At 39.0% G+C, this 17,676-nt stretch overlaps 1 protein-coding gene across 3 annotated transcripts in view; it reads left to right on the top strand.

Moving 5' to 3' along the window:
- Positions 1-17,676, top strand: part of iqsec3a (IQ motif and Sec7 domain ArfGEF 3a) — a 118,677-nt gene that overhangs the window by 84,211 nt on the left and 16,790 nt on the right. For all 3 annotated transcript variants that reach the window (XM_004548272.6, XM_012918418.4, XM_004548273.4), the window contains 3 exons: positions 3,305-3,427; positions 10,192-10,358; positions 13,987-14,126. In XM_004548272.6, the coding sequence (XP_004548329.3) occupies positions 3,305-3,427; positions 10,192-10,358; positions 13,987-14,126 (430 nt within the window). The remainder of the gene's footprint in view (positions 1-3,304; positions 3,428-10,191; positions 10,359-13,986; positions 14,127-17,676) is intronic.

The raw sequence follows: 17,676 nt of genomic DNA, 5'->3' as shown, positions 1-17,676 counted from the left end.
ATGAGTCGGTGTGGATATGTGAGTCTGTGTGCGTGTGTGTGTGTGTGTGTGTGTGTGTGTGTGCGTGCGTGCGTGCGTGCGTGCGTGTGTGCACGTGTCTGCAAGCATGTGACTTTTCAAGTATGTGCATGTGACCTAGCCTTGCATCAATATGTGGTTATGGTATCTCCCTCCTCTCCTCATAAAGCAAACTAAGTCTCATTCCCTTCACATTTCTTGGTGCATAAACAACAATAGTTAAAGTGTCTCAAGACAATTAAGTCAATTTGTGGTTATAGATTTGGGTGCCAGAAAATGGACACCCCAAGGACTCATTTACTGATAACACGGTGTACTTGTTTAGCATGAAAAATGAGATCTTGTTTTCAGCCTGTCATCTACTCATTGGCTTCTTAAAATATGGCTCCATCTGGCCTTTTATGTCTTTTTATTTTCATATGTATTTGTATGCATACCTGCCATCGCAGCTTTGTAAACATAAAGTACAGTTTAAGTGGCGTTCTGCAGACAGATGTGTCTATTTCTCTCCGAGGCACTGCAAGCGAGTCAACGATAGTGTGTGTTTGTGTTTGTGTTTTATGTGTGCGTGTGTTTTCCCATGCAGATGTGTAATTATGCCAGAGTGTATGGGGAGAGATGTAAGAGGGGAGGAGAGGGCTGATGTACTTAGGCTAAAGAGCATCTCGTCTGACATTACATAAACAAGGAGTGACAGCCAGGGAAGAAGGGAGAGAGAGGTGGTGGAGCGAGGAAGTGAGTCATGAAGAGGGCGATCAGGGTGGTCTGACAGTCGACGAGTTGATAAAGAAGACGATCAATCCAGGCTCACTGCACATAGTATGAGCTTAACTTTTATGAGCCTTTAATTTTTCTCTAAGTGCTATAATTTGTTGACAATATGCACAATTTGACCTGTCTGTTAGTTAGTGCAATTAATAATTACACTTATCTCTATTAATGCAGCATTGAGCAATGAAGGTCAGAAAAAAATCTGTGCTGTGCACTCTCTAAAACCATGCATTCTATTTGCTTAGCTGTACATTTAAGCAGAAGGAAAGACTGAAAGATGTAACCAACATTGTAACCATGGAAATGCAGTTGTGTACAGTCTGAAATAACTTAAAAGTGCATCATATATGAAAAAATAGCAACTTTTTGGCTGTAACAGCTTCTTTCTATTTGCTGAAAAAGGAACAGAAACAATGTTTTAATCATGCTTAACATTCAACTGATTAACTGTATATAAATGATAGGCTTAGCTAAGTTTCACCCAAGATTCATTGTTAGGCTTCAGGCTGAACAAATTTGTCTTGGTTTTTTGAAACTAGATGTAACAAGCGAGAAGTTACCTGAGTGAAACCAAACTGTCAACTGAAGAGTAAAACATACCCTGCTTTAGTTTAAATCTTGATTTGATCTGAAACTAGCGACTGAGTCCCGAAATTCATCAGTAAAGTAATTACTGAAGTCACAAAGCATCCTGGAGCCTTTTGACCAGCCAGCTAAGTCTCTGTTCAAATGCCCAAAGGGGACACAAATACACTTTTGACCTGGAGACTCTCGCCTGAGATCACTTAAGTTTTGATGTCACTCACTGTTTATGTTCATTTACACTTGGTTGGTTATGTTGCACCCTGGGAGGACACCAGGGCTTTATTTCTGTGCTTTACAGGAGCATGAAGCAACACACTGCTAAAAAAAACTAGCTTCTCTTGTTAGTCAACAAGAAGAACAAACTTTTCTTTATCTTGTACGGCTTGAATTTCTACATCATTACACACTATTAGTAGCTCTAATGAGCTGACTGGCAGAATTATTTCAAGATTTACTGCAATTAATAATTGGAATTAATATTAATAAAGTTGATAGCAGTGTTGCTGTAAGTAGTGATAGAGATGTACAGTAAATCAGTTAGTAATGCTTTTGCACAATACTGTGCAATTGTTTCTGTGTATGTTGCTTACAAGGAGCCAGACTTATCATTTTTAAGGTAGTCTTTAGAAATAGTTCTCCAGGTTTACTGAAAACTGTCTTACTTTGTAGACTGGCTGCTTTTTAACCCATTTTCAGTCCATTTCTTCTACCCAACCTTTTCCGTAGGAATGCTGTTTTTTTGGTTAAACCACTTAACACTGACTTGTAAATCCATTGGTGTTATGGGTCTTATCAAAACAAATGTTAACATTTGATTGGCGACAGCTTCATTTTCCAGCATGACAATGATCGCAAACACACTGCCACTGCAGTAAAAGCATACATGGTTAGAAAAAACTACACGCATGCACGCACGCACGCACGCACGCAAAGGGGAACGCTATGAGTCGTGGATTGGCCTCCCCAAAGCCTGGACATCAAGAACTGAAGTGATGTTGTCGGTGTGAGCAGAATTTGCTGTTCTCTGCAGTGCTGTGTGTTATACTGTATGTGTATGGCAGGACTGAAGACTCAGCTATCTGATGCTTTTCTGCTGGAGCAGCATGTGTCACAGTCAAGTACTCACCTCATTAACTCCCTTTGTTCACAGTAATCCATCATAATGTAGAGTGTGTCTGTGCATCTCCCTATTTCCCGCAGTACTGCAAGTAGAAAAGATCAGAGGCAAAGGATAATGTCATGACCCCGCTACTTATTTTATTTATTGACGATTTTACTATCAACGCTATCTTTTCTCTTTAAAGCATTTAATCCCTACTACTACTACACTACAACCACTAAGTGTGAGTTAATTAATTAGTTAATCTTGAATTGGTATGGGCAGGATAAATAATTATAATTGTACCTCAATAGGCAACCTAACATCACAGCTAGGAAAACTTTAACCCTGCCCCATGGTATTTCCAAAGTCACCTTCCACTTCAAACCTCATTTCACCTTCAAATTGCCCTTCTTGTATTTATCTCCCGTGAACTCATTGGACAGGATATTTTGCTTTTTTAATTAAAGTAATTAAGTTTGGGTTGTCAGGTAATAGGAGGATTTTCTGCTCTGAGGCATTGTGTGCATATGTGTGTGTATATGTGTGTCTTGGCAGCTGTGGCACGAGAAGATAGCTGGGCCCAGTCTTATCCCTGGTGTCCGTGCGTGGCTAATACCTGCAGTAAGCAAAGTGGTGCTGTGACTGGGAAGCAGATGAGTGAGAGTTTTGCATCCTTTATCTTGGGTGTTCATCCACACGTTCATCCAGCCCACCAGTGAAGGGGCAACCTCTACTCAACCTCTAGTGAATTTGGCTATAAATTGTAATATATTTTCCTATCTCCTATGCTCTTTGCTTATCTCATCGCTGCCTCTCTGTGCTTCACAGTTGTGTGGTGGATGAGATGGATTTCTCAGGCATGGAGCTGGACGAAGCGCTGAGGAAGTTTCAGGCCCACATTCGTGTCCAGGGGGAAGCCCAGAAGGTGGAACGTCTCATCGAGGCCTTCAGGTACTTACAGTACAGCTAGCCTTTAACATAAGTTGTTGTTTTTTTTTAAGAAAATGTTTATCAGTCGGTATGCCCATTAAATTGGGAGCACACCAGCTTCTGTTTCCACAGAGTTACGGCTGCTGGTTTTACATGTAATTATTATCAAGTTTGTTTCATACCTCATCTATCATCTTGGCATTGCAGACTAAGATAAACACTACAATATCCATAAGTCGGTGTGGTCAGGGGAATAGAGGAGGGCATGAATAATAGAACAAAAAAATGGAATTGTAGTTGTGCAATAGCTCCTTAAAATTGAATCAGAATTTAAAAGTAGTAGAAGAAACTGTCACTTCAGCTTCCACAAAGTACACAATTTTAGGCTAAGTAACAGGAGAGTCTGGGAATTTGGGGAAAATAGGCTTGACATGTTATCAAAGAATCTGATATTTCATTTATACATATATCTCAAAGAAAATCAAAGATATTGAAAGAATTGAAGTGTGAGTGATGTCACAATGACATGATTAACTGAAATAGCTGAAGTTGTGTCGTCTTGCTTTAAAACTCCATTCACTGCACCCTAAACATCTCCTCATTCAGGTATCTAGCCATAGTCATGTATTTAAGTTAGGATGCTATTTTGTAACATCTCCAAAAGCAAAAGTACAAGACTAAAAGTATAGTTAAAGATGTATGTATCAACTCTAGTGTAAGCTGCAAAACTTAAAATGTCCAGTTAATGTGACTACTACACTATGCAACCATATTTTTCTTCTATGATAAAGAAGGATTTTTGGAATGATTTTTAAGGTTTTCTATTTATTTATTATTATTTTTTTTTTTAAAACATAAATAACAAAAAGGAAAGAAAAGAAAAGAAAACTGACTTTTAAGCTCTAAAAAGTCATGCAGGCTGAATAGAGTTCTGTGGAAAAATCTTGAGCCATCACCCCGTATTTCTTTATATTTTGCCTCTAATATTTTTTTAAGCAATTTTTCTGAAGGTCTTTCTTTGGATATTGGCTGCATTTTCACTCATGTTCTGCTGACTTTCCTGGATGATTTTGCCTCTTACATGTGGGTTCGGTCACAGTATTTTGGTGCACAATTATGTATGTAGCAGTCAAAACTTTTGATCATGTTTAAATGTAAGTCACCCTTCATATTAAAAATTCAACTAGAAACAGTGTTTATTATCCAGCTAACTGGACTAAAGTCCATTAGCTACTTACTACCAATGCTGATTGACAAAATCAGGATAACAACCTAATAATGAACCTGCTGAATTCAAGGAGAAGTTTCATGGTCATGCAGATAAAAACTGATGGCTAAACAGGTGTAGGAAGGGAAAGAGTCACTAGGGAATGAATGAACTTCCAATTCTTACTGAAGAAGCAAGCAAAAAACAGAGAGCTTTAGTTATGTATGGCTAATATATTTATTTATGTTCATAAACATTGTTGTAAAGAGAGAATAAAGGCAACAAAAGAGCAGGATATGAATATTTATCATCTTGAATGTTATGTTTTCCTCATTTGGCAACATTTTTTCCCCACTGAAATGTAACTTTAGGTGTGACTAGAACAAGCTTAAAAAAACAAAAACAAATTATATACCATCACTCAAGAAATTACTTCAGGGCCAGACTTGTTGTTGTAATGCTTTAAGATGCAGTTCATGCAGTTTACAAGTGTTTTGATCGTGAAATATTCTTAAAGAAAGTACCATACAGAAAAGCAAAGATGTGAATTTGTTGTCTTTTTTTGGGTGAGAAGCAAGGTTAAGAGGGGACAGAAAAACAAGTATATAACAGTTCAGTCAGAGAACTTTTATATTCGTGCATGCAAAGAGACAGGCACACACAAAGCGGAGTAGTCTTGGATTGCCATACATGAACATTAATTGAACATGAAGATTATAACACATTTTACTCTTTCCCTTCTGTGTGGCTGAACTAAAAAATTGACAATCCACTCCTCCATCTGAATAGCAAGGCAATGTATAATTTGTGGCCACAATTTGCAACAGGGTGACAATTTGCGGTGCAGCTGTGGCTCTGTGTGTTAATGCTAACTGTTTGCCAACGCCCCTCTTGAGTAACAACCACCTGCCACAATTGTCAAGGTTCCCAATAGGAAGAAACATGGCTGCATTGTCATAAGCAGTGGGCAGGGAGGTTGGCACTGCTAATGTTTGGACATCAGGCTGGCTCTGCATGCTATCAGGAGCAGGAGAGAGTAGGAGGGAGGAGGGGCTAAGGAGACAGAGACTAGAAAAGGAAGGGAAGAAGGGGAGAAAAAGGAAGGAGGGAGGATGGTTTATAAATATCCAGCGTTGCATAACCGCCACTGCCTCTCTGTGCCTGCCTTCCCTTGCTCCCAGGCTTTGAAATGCCTCCAAACACACACACACACACACAGACACACACACACACACACACACACACACACACACACACACACACACACACGCACGCACGCACGCACACACACACACACACACACAGAAAGAGAGAAGTCTCAAAAGTAAGTGAAGGGGATTTGAAGCAGCAGTGAAAAACAGCGAGGGGAAAAAGTGAAAAACACCCAGTAGCCTCAGTATCTGCTGCGTCAGTCTACTAATGAATGAGCAAATATGAATCATCTCCAAATGCTGCAGATATATTCAGTTTATGTTTTCCTTCCTGTATTACAGTGTGATATCTGTATATATTTACTCACTATGTAATCACTGTGTTATGTATCTGCTCTGTATATTACAGTCTTCATCGATGAAGACCATGCATCTTATATAATTTCGCACTAAAATCCACCCAAGGAGCGCATGATGATGTATTACACCATTCAGGGCAATTTGAAAGAAAAGCTAAATTGCCAAAAACTGACAAATCAATTCAGCGAGAAGCATCATATGTCATTTTACCCTCTCATTTTCGTTTTTTACTTAGTCATTTTTCCATGCCTATCTGTGAAGAGTAACAACATACTCAGAAAGCGACATAAATTGAGGTTTTTCTCACTGCATGGTGCAACATTAGGATTCACAGACAAGGGTGTAATTATTGGTTGCTGACAAGTCATGGTTTTCAGACAGTGAGATGTGAATGAGCATCTGTGTGCCCTGTGATTATCACACTAAAGCAAATACAGTATGCGGGATGCCACAAATACGCAAAACATTTCATTTAAGGCACTCAAACATATATCTAGACATGCACATGTGTAATCATTGAGACTGAGCCCTAGAAAGCACATTCAAAACTGGCACAGAAAGCGTGAAGCTACATGCATGCACGCCTATATAGAACGTGGGTAAGTAGGGGAGGATTAACTACCTTAAAAATTACTCCCAGAATGCAAACTGTTCTAGCAGACTCTTTGTACACACACAGTTATCAACTATGTTGTAGAATAATGCTGATTGCAGTTCGACAATTTATTTTTATATGTTACATGAGCTACCACATTACGGTGGGTGTTTTTCAAACCATTATTGTAGTAAAACTCCAATTCAAAAAAAACTTGACATGTTGTGTAAAGTGTAATTAAAAGCAGAATGCAGTGATTTGCAAGTCTCATTAATCCATATAATAGAATATAACATGAAATGTTTGAAAAAATGTATCATTTTGAGAAAAAAAGACAACGTAATTTTGAATTTGATGACAGCAACAGGTTTCAAAACAGTTGAGACAGGGCAACAAATGGGTGGAAAAGTAAGAGATACTAAAAAGAAACAGCTGGAGGAACGTTCAGCAACTAATTAAGTAATTAGCAACAGTCATCAACACCATGACAGGATATATACAGAGCATATTAGAGGGGCAGAATATCTCAGAAGTAAAGTTGGACAGAAATTCACCAATCTGCAAAAAACTTTGTCTACAAATTGTAAATCAATTTCAGAATAATGTTCCTCAGCATAAAATTGGAATGACTTTGAATATCTCATCATCGGCAGTAATCATGATCGTCATGATCATCAGTAGATTCAGAAAATCTGGAGAAATCTCTACGTGCAAGAGTCAAGACTGAATCTTGATTTTGGATGCCCGTGATCTTTGGGTCCTCGGGCAGCACCGCATCTTTCTGTCACCGAAATCACTCAGTGACCGCTGGGACACTTCCAGAAATCATTGTCTGTGAGCACAGTTCACAACAAACTGCTGTCTAATAAAGCTTATTTGTAATAGGCCGACGTAAAGTGAAAAACTATTCTCTGGTCAGGCGAATCAAAGTGAGAGGAGGAGTGAGACCATCAGCTTGTTATCAGCACTCCGTAAAAAAAAACAAAAAAAACAAGATAACCCGTCTTTGATGGTTATGGCAGTGTATTAATGTCTATGGAATTGGCAACTTGCACATCTGGAAAGGCACCATCAAGCTTAAAAGACATATAGAGGTTTCGAAGTAACATATGTACCCATCCAGATGTTGTCTTTTTCAGGGAAGAAAATGCATATTGCAGCAAGACTAAACCACATACAATTACATATCAGCATCATGGAATGAAAAATATTACAAAAGTGACCCAGGCCTGTTGAGCATCTGGACACCGATTTCATACAAGAATGGGACTAATCTCATCAGTTTGCAGATGTTGAGAAACTGTTTAAATAAAAGAAAGAAAATTCCTTCTTGTAAAAAAAGACGGCATGCTATACAGTGGTAAACAACTTTTATGAGGTCAAAATGACTTTATGTTTCATGGTCCTGGGTCAAGCGACCCAGTGTTTGAGTTTATGTATCTTTTGTACTTCTGTTGTGCCTTAGCTTAGTGCACCTAGTTAATTTCTAGATTGCTGTTTAGTCTTGTTCCTTAGTTGTTTATGTCATCTTCTCCTATACTAAGTCTCCCTGGTTCATGTGTCACGTCTGCGTGGTTATGTTTAGTTCATGTCTAATCTCCATGTTTCCTGTTTTACTTTGAAAGTCTGTATTCAATGTCAGTGTATTCAGTTTCACCAGTCCTGTCGTTATGGTTCATGTGTGTCAGCTGTGTTCCCATGTGTGACCACTTCCCCTGATCATCCCTCATGTGTATTTAGTCTCTGTGTTTCATGTAGTCTGTGTCGCGTCGTCTGTGTTCCCACCCCGTGTTCTGTAGCTCCAGCCATAGCCTTTCCATAGTTTATGTCCAGTTTAGGTTTCTGTTGAGTTATACTCTTATGCTGCCCTCACTCTGGTTTGTTCCTTTTCATCAGCCATAATAAAAGGCTCGCTTTTGTTTAATCCACTCCTGTATCTTCGCTTGTGTTCGCACCTGGGTCCACCACACACATTTCCGCACGGTCTGCCTCCGCAGATCATGACAGTATGTTTCTCGTAAAATGGTACGCTAGTACATTTGATATATTTTCTGTGCTTGTGAGATTTACAAATCATTCCATTCTGTTTTCATTTAGAATTTGAACAACTTCCTAACTTTTTGGTGACATGTGTTGAGACTGATTGCATTGTTGCATTTAAAAAGACGTAGCCCTTCACAAAAAGCAACTCTGTTTACATATGCAGACGATAAGTAACGTGTCCCAGGAACAGCACAGTGCCGTTTACTGCATGCTTGTATCCACAATAGGGACTGGAGGAGAGTGCAGAAACATGTCTGAGTGCAGGGGCAAAGCCGCAGGGTGACATTTACTGAGGTGTCACCTGAAAGAAACCTCAGGAAGCAGCACAAGGAAAATGTACGCACTTGGATTTGTTATGTATTTATTTATTAATCAGAAATACCAGAATGCTGCTCCCGACCTTTTCTGTGCTCTTTAACCCCTGATCTTTACTTAAAAATGCTCTGTAGCAGGGGTGATTAATTCATGATTACTGTACACACATATATATATATATATATATATATATATATATATATATATATATATATATAGATATATACATATACATACATTTCAACAGAAAGCCCACAAGGTCTACACACACCTTTTTTTAATCTATATATGCCTTCCATATACATGTTGGATGTTCTTTTCTATTATTCATCACCTAACCATGAAGTTATTCTTGCACCACACCACCTTCTAGGCTTCTAGGAAGACACATATAATGTATGTGTAGGCATCTACAAATCTACACTCCAGCACAACACTTCTTATACTTAGGAAAGTAAATCAAACTGAGCCTTTGCTTGCAGAAAAGGTGCCTAGGTAAGGGATTTCACATTTCAGTATTCAAGTATTTTCTCTTCTGCACAATGACAACCTGCAAAAAATTCATCCAACTAAGCCCGCAAACGTCAGACAGTGATTAACTGCAGAATAGGACTTGACTTTTCAGGATTTTGGGGTGCTTAGTGCAAGTAACAGAGAGGATGAAACACTTAAAAAGAAGGTCAAATCCTTTGTTTTTGTCAGCAACATCACCCTCAGTTTCTAGTGTGATGCATGACCCATATAAGTATTCATTCCAGTGGGAGAAATGAGTTTTAGCAGAGCTCACACAACCTCACCAACGCACTGGTGCTGAGGGGCAGCTTACAGCTTCATGTGAAGCCACCGGCAAAATTAAAGCCATAACTCTCATTTCAGTGTGACACTCTTATGCTAATGTTGTATTTTTAATAGCATGCAGTGTTTTAAAAAGTGTCTCCTGTGTATATTTATATACGTCCTATTTCCTGTCCCACCCTGTGTCATTCCTACATGGATAAACCATCCTTACCCCCAACTTTATTCATTTTACTCCCATTCTATACTATCTTACATAAAACATGTAATGTTTTACTGTTTTCTGTCCCTGTTTTTCCCTTTTCTTTTACACCCACAGTCAGCGGTACTGCATGTGCAACCCGGATGTGGTGCAGCAATTTCACAATCCAGACACCATCTTCATCCTGGCCTTTGCCATCATTCTGCTCAACACCGACATGTACAGCCCGAATATTAAGCCCGACCGGAAGATGCTGTTGGAGGACTTCATAAGGAATTTACGAGGTAAGGGACATCAAGGTCACGTTGAGGTCGCATTACGGCACAGCTTGCATCTGAAGATGAGCATTAAGGGAGTTATAATGACATTAATTACCTGACATAATCAGCTCAAGCCGGTAGGTGAATGTTTTAGGTCGCTTGAGAAGAGGAATGGTGGTTTTTGAGTTGCATAGTTGACAGTGTGGCCTCGTTGTAAATCTAATACTCAGCTTTCTGTGTCCAACCTGATGTCTTTGCAAGGAGGAACAAGGAAGAATTTCCTTCAGACTCAGGATAATGGCCACAAAAAGAAAGTTGACTAAAAAGCACTGGTTTTCTTTTTAGCTTTATGTCGTTAGTACAGTTTATGAATATACTGTGTGTATTGCTTTTGTTTTAATCTTCTTTAATTTGCCATCTTATACTTTGACTATTTTATTATTCTTTTATATCATATTTTGTATTTCTGCTTTGAATTTGGCAGATTTAATCCTCCATACATGCAGCAGTTGCTTGAGAAATGTTTCCATCACCTTGTTGAATCAATGCCATGAAGAATTAAGGCAGTTCCAAAGATAAAAGGGTGTCTAATGCAGTGCAAGCAGGGTGTGCAGATCTAGAACAGTAATCTATAATCTATGCTGTGTTATGTGTTGCACTATGCGTTATATAATATAGCCTATAGAGCAAGGGCATTGAATGAGACAAGCAACATCCCATAAGTTGAGTTACATGCGGCCTAAAATTAAAACAGTCAGAAGGAGATTTTTTTTTTCACGCAAAGTTTGTATTTCTCTAGATGAGAAAGCTGCTAAATCCTCTGCCTCACCAGTAACTTCTGGTACAGATTCCTGTTGTGGAGCCAATCCCACATGACTCAGAAGAACTGAGTGTCCAACAGTTTCAATCAAACCTCCCTGCATAAATTCAGGGGATAAAGATTAGGTTACATTTCTCTTCCTGCCTGATTCGCTTTACACAGTCACTCAGAGCGGCACCGACAGAAAGCACCTGTAAATCTCGTCTCCAGTATGCAGACAGATGCTCATTCGGCAAGCGCTGAGAAAGAGACATGAGCGTCATAGTTTTGCTCTCACTCTGTGCAATCAATCAGAGATTGCCGAGGTCGATGCAGAACAACTTTAATAGATTCATCCAGACTGTTCCTCACAATTAAATTAAGTTGGAAAATCAATTTCAACATCTCATGCAAATTAAGATACGCCACTCTCTCTTGGCCGCTCTATTTGTCTTCTGCTCGTTTTTTTCTTTGTCTCCCTATCCATTCTTCTGTTTTGTTTTGATTTCAGTCACAGTATTACGCTGTCTGTTTATTCATCTGTCTTTACTTGTTTATATTATGTTCCTCCTCTTTTCTCTTCCACTGTGTCTGTCAAACATATTGATGGAAGAAAACATGCAGTTCACTCAGCTAATTGGCTAAGGTGAAAAGCAATTATGGACCAGAAACCAATAGTAATGAAGAACTATAGAACATTCATTATCTCAATTAAAACGGACTGTCAGTGTTAAAGCAATCCACAACAGGGCAACACAATATACACCCGCCTAATTAATCTAGTGACTCAACTCACTGAAAAACTGTAACATCTTAGTTATTGGATTCTTTTCTGTTTTCTCTTTTTTTTGGTGGATGGCCTCGTATTTTTAGAGCACATGCATTTCCCTTAAGTTCTTGTAGAGGGCTGGCATTAATCAGTACACCTCATGAAAAGCCAGATTTAAGCTTGAGGATGATGAGCACAAAACAAGATAAAGAGTTGCAAGGGAAACATGAGTAATGTCAGACTCGGACTAAAGGAATTTCAGGAGAGAAATTTAGTTCAGGACTGTGGTCAGTACTGATGTTCGTCCCAGGATATCTGATATAAGAATCACTCTTTTAAGCCTCCTAAACTGTTCACTGACTCATCTGTGACATATCTGATATTTAATTCTGGGTGATTAAAATTATGATTACGTGAGCACTCTTCACAAAGAAAAGAGAGAAAGAAAGAAATTAGAGGCTTAGGGTAATAGTGGCCACAAAACAACAACAAGTGCCTCTAATGTGTACTGGTTTGTCTGGATCAGCTTATGGTGTTTACAGTTGCTAAGCAACTGTAAACACTCTAGCCCTTGAGGTTAGCTAGCACATTTCTATTGACAGAGATGATTAACACTGAAAATCTCACCTTCAGTTCTCGTTGAAGAATGTTCATACCCTGTTAACCACATTAACCAAAGTATTTTGTCATTCCGAATCATTTAGCGTTTGTTGTTGTCCTACGGTCTCTATTTACAAAGTGGTGCATTGCTTTCTCTTGCAGAAAAACACTAATAACTTCCTGTCCTGTACTCCTGGAGTCTGGGTCGGGTATGAGTCTACATACTTGCACCTCTCTAAGGCTGTGTTAACAGAATGCTGACATCTTCATGATGATGATAAACCGTAAAAAGTCTGACAAGTCGTTAGCCATTGAACATGTGGTTTTATACCACAGAAAACCTTCCATTTTAAGACATAGTGTGACCAAGATTTACAAAACAGAATTACATTTTTTGATCATCATGACACATAAACTCAGCATTTAAACACTTTAATGCTGGGTTTATGTGTCATGATGATCATATAGTGATCAAGTCAGATAGCTGTTTTCCCATAGACATTTATATGACCAAAAGTAATTTCACTGTCATAACTATCACCATCTGGTAGCCTTTGCATAGAAAGCAGGTCTAAGCTACGTCCACCTTGGCTTTATTTTTTAAAGTGCATTTAAAAAAAAAAAACTACTATTAAAAAAAGTACACATAATGTCATTTCAATCAATTTAATTGTTATTGAGCTACTCCGGATTGGCTCAAAGTGGTTGCTGCTAGCAAGGCTAAAAACACTATTTAAAATCCTAAAAAGTGGCAAAGAAAAAGAGAGAACACAAGACAATTAACAGCAAAAAAAAATGCTGCTTATTAATGTGACAGTTTACGCACTTTTCCCTCTGGTCATCTCTTTCTCTCCCCCTGACTCCATTATGTGCAGTGATGTCTCAGCGGTGTCCCCGGGTGCCTCACTGACACCGCCGTCACTTGTGGCAGCTTCATTTTCTCCAAACACATCCTGCCCCATTGAAGGTTCAATGTACCACACAGTGCGGTGCAGCTGTATCGATATAATGGGGAGCATCTCGAGGGCAACCTTTCAGCCTAATGACATGCAGCTTTACCTGCTCCAAAATGTCACGGCCTTGAACTGCACTGTGTTCCAGACAGAAAATCTTCCAAGAGATGAGGCTGGGTCTTAACCTTTCGCTTGCCAATTAACCTCCTTTCACGGGGCTTTCTGTCATTACTTAATGGAGACGATGAAAGGAAAAAAGAAAGCGTCAGAAGGACACATGAGGGGACAGAGCGAGGAAGCGCTATTCATTTTTCCAATTTTTGCACAAATCAAATGAAGAAGCAGAACAAAGAAATGTAGCATGCACACAAAGTAGTTGCATTTTTTGCTATTTATAATTATGCCAGCGTAGACACACTTTTTGTTCATCTGCCACTGTTAAAAAAAAAAGCAATGACTCCATATCCTGTAAAGCAACCGTGTTGTAAAGCGTGTGTGTATTTATGAGTAATCAGCCTCTTCCTGTCTTAGGTGTGGATGATGGAGCAGATATCCCCAGAGACATGGTGGTGGGAATCTATGAAAGAATACAACAGAGAGAGCTGCGCTCCAACGAAGACCATGTCACCTACGTTTCCAAGGTTGAGCAGTCCATCGTAGGCATGAAAACAGTAAGGACACACTAATATATCTGAGAACGCTTGCTATAGATTCTGTTTTTTTTTTAGTTGGATTAATTCTCTCAAAGATGAGTGACTTTACACAAAAATGACACATAATGTAGTCACTGAACTGATTGCCAAATGTGAATATGACTGCGTACGCACACAGAAAGACACACTTGTTAACTCCATGCCAAGTCACTCGCTCATTAGTCAAGCTCTTATCACTATCACCTAGCCTTAGTGGCTTTAACAGAGCACATTTATTAGTCATTAAATGTCTCATCAGCAGCTCAATCATTACCTCAGGTCATTACGCGAGCTAGATACATCATTAACCACCGCTATCATTAGACTCATTTTTTAACAGTTTAAGGTTAAAAGACTTTAATGCAACCTCATTGCACATGAACTGAAATATGTATTTGAACATAACTCTGGAGGTTCTTTAGTTAAAACTCAACTTCAGAGACACTTGGTACAGTTTTGTCTGTTTCAGACTGAACACGTCTGAAGGCAGTAGACCTGGCAGACAGAAAGGCAGTCTTTAGCTTTATAACTGACTAATTACACTGATTCATATAGGAATGTACTGTCTGTGCTGGCTTGTAACACTGGAAGGTTTTTTTTTTTAAAAGCTGCAACAATAAAGAGACTTCTGTTTGAATCCGATCAAAGCTGAAGGCCTCCCTGTCTTATTTTTTAATGAAATGTAGACAAGACAGACAGATTTTTCCTCATGTATGCTTGGTTATTCAACACTTCAAACATTGCACCCAAATACTAGAGTTAACTTGAGATATTCCTTCAAAAGTAAATTCAGGTTCAGTTTATTCCAAGTGAAGTCTCGACATAGCATTGGGCATGCTAGCAGTTTGGTTTAGCGGTTTAGTCCCAACTGAAATATTGTAGCATGCCTCATGAAATTTATCAGACATATTTCTGGAGCTGCTGTCCAGTCAAAAAGGGTGGCAGCGAAACTAAGAACCTGCAGATGTAGTTCCCAAGCTCTGCTTTGTAATCACTTGTATTAGCAAAAGTTAGCATGCTACTGTGAGGAGTAAAGTTGTAAAGATTTGACCTGCTCAATGTTACCATGTTGCATTAGTACAGTCATGGCAAAAATAAAATACACCCTTTTTCAATTCTTTATGCATATAAGTATAAAATAAAATAAAAATGTCCTCACCAGGTCTGAAAATGATCTATAATAAAGAGAGTGCTAGTCAGTTGGTTTGAGGTGTTTGTGCTGATATTCTGTGTTTAGTTTTCACCAGACATGGTGATATGCATTATGGCCAAACATCTCCACTTTGGTGTTGTATGTTTAAAGGCAACCAGATATCATGCTGGTCCACCGTGTCATTATACACTTTTTATTGAATTGTTAAAAGGACACAAATGCAGAAGTTGCAGTAAGCTGTAGTAAAAGCAGAGGGAAATATTTAATTTCAAGCCAACATGAAAATAATCAGAAGAAAGCATTTAAACAGACATTATTAACAAATTTACATGTGTGTATATATATATTAGCCACTTAGTTAAATTGTTTCTGATCACTGAGGACCCTGGAAGGCACTGCATATGTTTTTTGCCTTTATTATCTCCCCCTGGTGGTAATGCAACTTCTGCATGTGTGTCCGTTTCACATTTTGAAGAGGCAAAGCATGAAATAGACACAATGTAAATGGTAAATGGCCTGTATTTATATAGCGCTTTTCTAGTCCCTAAGGACCCCAAAGCGCTTTACATATCCAGTCATCCACCCATTCACACACTGGTGATGGCAAGCTACATTGTAGCCACAGCCACCCTGGGGCGCACTGACAGAGGCGAGGCTGCCGGACACTGGCGCCACCGGGCCCTCTGACCACCACCAGTAGGCAACGGGTGAAGTGTCTTGCCCAAGGACACAACGACCGAGACTGTCCAAGCCGGGGCTCGAACCGGCAACCTTCCGATTACAAGGCGAACGCCCAACTCTTGAGCCACGATCGCCTGTACTGTCTATAGATTTGTTTAAATGCATCTCTGCAAACTAAAGCCATGCTGCCATGTTCTCTTTAGAGAGTAAAGGTAGCCCTTCAATATAAGATATACTTGTTCTCTCTTTTTCGAATTGTTTTGCCCTAAACTTTAACATTTAACATGCTAACTGAAGCCTGTAGCTCTTGCCGTTTTGCAGTTTCTTTGAGCAGTTTCTCTCTTGCATGGTCTGATCTTTGGTAATGGATGAATTTTTTTAGTATGTCCAACTCTGGGAACATTAAACGCTGTCTTGAATGTTTTTCACTTGTGAATAATCTTTCTCACTGTAGAGTTCAATTTGCATGAAAATGGCCTTATAATCCTTCCCAGATTGATGGACAGCAACACTTGTTTCTTTAAGACTTTCTTAAATTTCTTCCTTGGCATGTTAAAACACACCTGAATGCTCCAGACCAGCAAACTGCCAATGCTCTGGTTTTATAGATGTGCTTACACATCTGTTTTGATTATGTCCTGATAAAAAAATGTCCAACTTTCTTGGTGCATCCATGTCACAAAAGGAAATGAGTGAGTCTTCATGTTTTAATTAATTTTAAATTCAACACCAATTATAGCAGTTGCTTCCAAATGACATTGACTTTGAAAGTATTCCCTCCACCTTTTTATCCCGGCTTACGCCTTTAAGTGTCTCTTAGTGATCGATGAGTAGCCATAGGATGACAGAGGGAGTGCTGTCAAAGCCACAACAATGATGGATTGTTGTGATAGGAAGTGACTGTTGCTGCCAATGGCGGCCGTCTGCTATAAAAAGAGCGAGTCTTAAATAAAGTTTCTTCTATTGAAATAATAACCCAGCCAACAGTCTCTGTACTTTGAATTCTAAACGCCTTATCTACTATTACTCCAGAAGGAAGTGGCACACAAATATGATGAATTTTTCTGTATCGCTAGTAAATAATTGATGATTTGATGAAAGCCGTATTAGAGCCTTTGATGAATGAGATGAGGTAGCTTTATATCTAAACATGTGAATATTTTTTTATATTTGTTTTTATTTTATTTTTTTTATTTGAAGTCAATCATTTGCCTATAAATATATTGGCATCTCTTGTCAAGCTGTTTCTTAATAATACTTTTTTTTTTTTTGAATGAGCAGGAGGCATTTCAGGCTAATGATGTCTTTACATGTTTCTGACATTAGTATAATGAGAAAGCGGGCTGGCTGTGGAAGGCTGGGCTCGAGTCGGTATACCCTGCAGTGATGAGAGAGCAGGAGAAAAGGAGACAGAGGCTATGTGTGTACTCCATGCATTGGAAATTATTCTCTCAGAGCAGAGGGAAGGAAACTTTGAAATGCACACAGGGAAAATTGCACAGGGGCTGTGTATATTTGTGTTTTACCCTGAAGAGGGATCAACTCCACATCTACTCTGCTGCTTTTTGGATTTTTGCAGAACACAGAAAGCTGGACCAGACAAGGCAGAGACAAGTGTGTGTGAAAGGGTGACAACATGATTAGATCAGTCCTCCGAAGGCAGTCTGTTTTCTTTCGGGTTTTTTGGGGGTTTTT

The sequence above is a fragment of the Maylandia zebra genome, linkage group LG17 (assembly GCF_041146795.1).
Source record: "Maylandia zebra isolate NMK-2024a linkage group LG17, Mzebra_GT3a, whole genome shotgun sequence".
Classification (NCBI taxonomy): domain Eukaryota; kingdom Metazoa; phylum Chordata; class Actinopteri; order Cichliformes; family Cichlidae; genus Maylandia; species Maylandia zebra.
Note: the sequence above shows the minus strand (reverse complement) of the source record. Positions and strands in the feature narration are given on the sequence as shown.